The 559-nt window shown below is 70.3% G+C and overlaps 1 protein-coding gene across 1 annotated transcript in view; it reads left to right on the forward strand.

The window, feature by feature from the left end:
* The window catches only part of TUFT1 (tuftelin 1), a gene marked incomplete at its 5' end in the record, with an annotated part of 9,004 nt that overhangs the window by 4,727 nt on the left and 3,718 nt on the right, over positions 1-559 (forward strand). The window contains one exon of the mRNA XM_009635546.2: positions 338-466. Coding sequence (XP_009633841.1) covers positions 338-466 — 129 coding nt within the window. The remainder of the gene's footprint in view (positions 1-337; positions 467-559) is intronic.

Here is a 559-nt window from a genome sequence, read left to right on the forward strand (position 1 = left end):
GTGGGGGTGGCTGCCGAGGTCGGTTCCTTGGGCAGGGGCCTGCCAGGAGCCCCGGAGCGCGTGCGGCCGGGACCGAGCGCGTCGCCCGCGTTTGAGGAGCCTTTATTGCCGCGGCATTTGAGCGCTGGCTCCTTTGAAGTGCTTTGAAGCCGGGGAGCTCTCTGAAGCACCTCTTCTCTCGGAAGCACGTCACGCTGTTTGCTGGGGCGCCCGGCTGCCTGCAGCAGAATCCGCCTGCCGAGGCTTCGAGCACCTTCGGAACGTGGCTGGGGAGAAGGGCTCCGGCGGCGCGGCCGTGCGAGGGCGGGGGGCTCAGGCACCTCCCTCTCCTTTGCAGAGGACGGTCTCGCAGTACCAGGAGGAAGCGGAGCAGGCGAGCTCAGCCCTGCGCAGAGCGGAGGAGAGCGTGGTGGAGAAGGAGGTGCAGGTGGACGAGCTGCAGAGACTCCTGGCAGGGATGGAGAAGGTACCGGCCCCGCAGCCCTGGTGGGGCTGGGGGGGGATGAGGGGAGCGGCCCGGTCCCGCTCTGCCGGGGGGGGGAGGGGGAAGCCTGGGGGG

The sequence above is a fragment of the Egretta garzetta genome, unplaced genomic scaffold (genome assembly GCF_000687185.1).
Source record: "Egretta garzetta isolate BGI_Z169 unplaced genomic scaffold, ASM68718v1 scaffold1153, whole genome shotgun sequence".
NCBI lineage: Eukaryota > Metazoa > Chordata > Aves > Pelecaniformes > Ardeidae > Egretta > Egretta garzetta.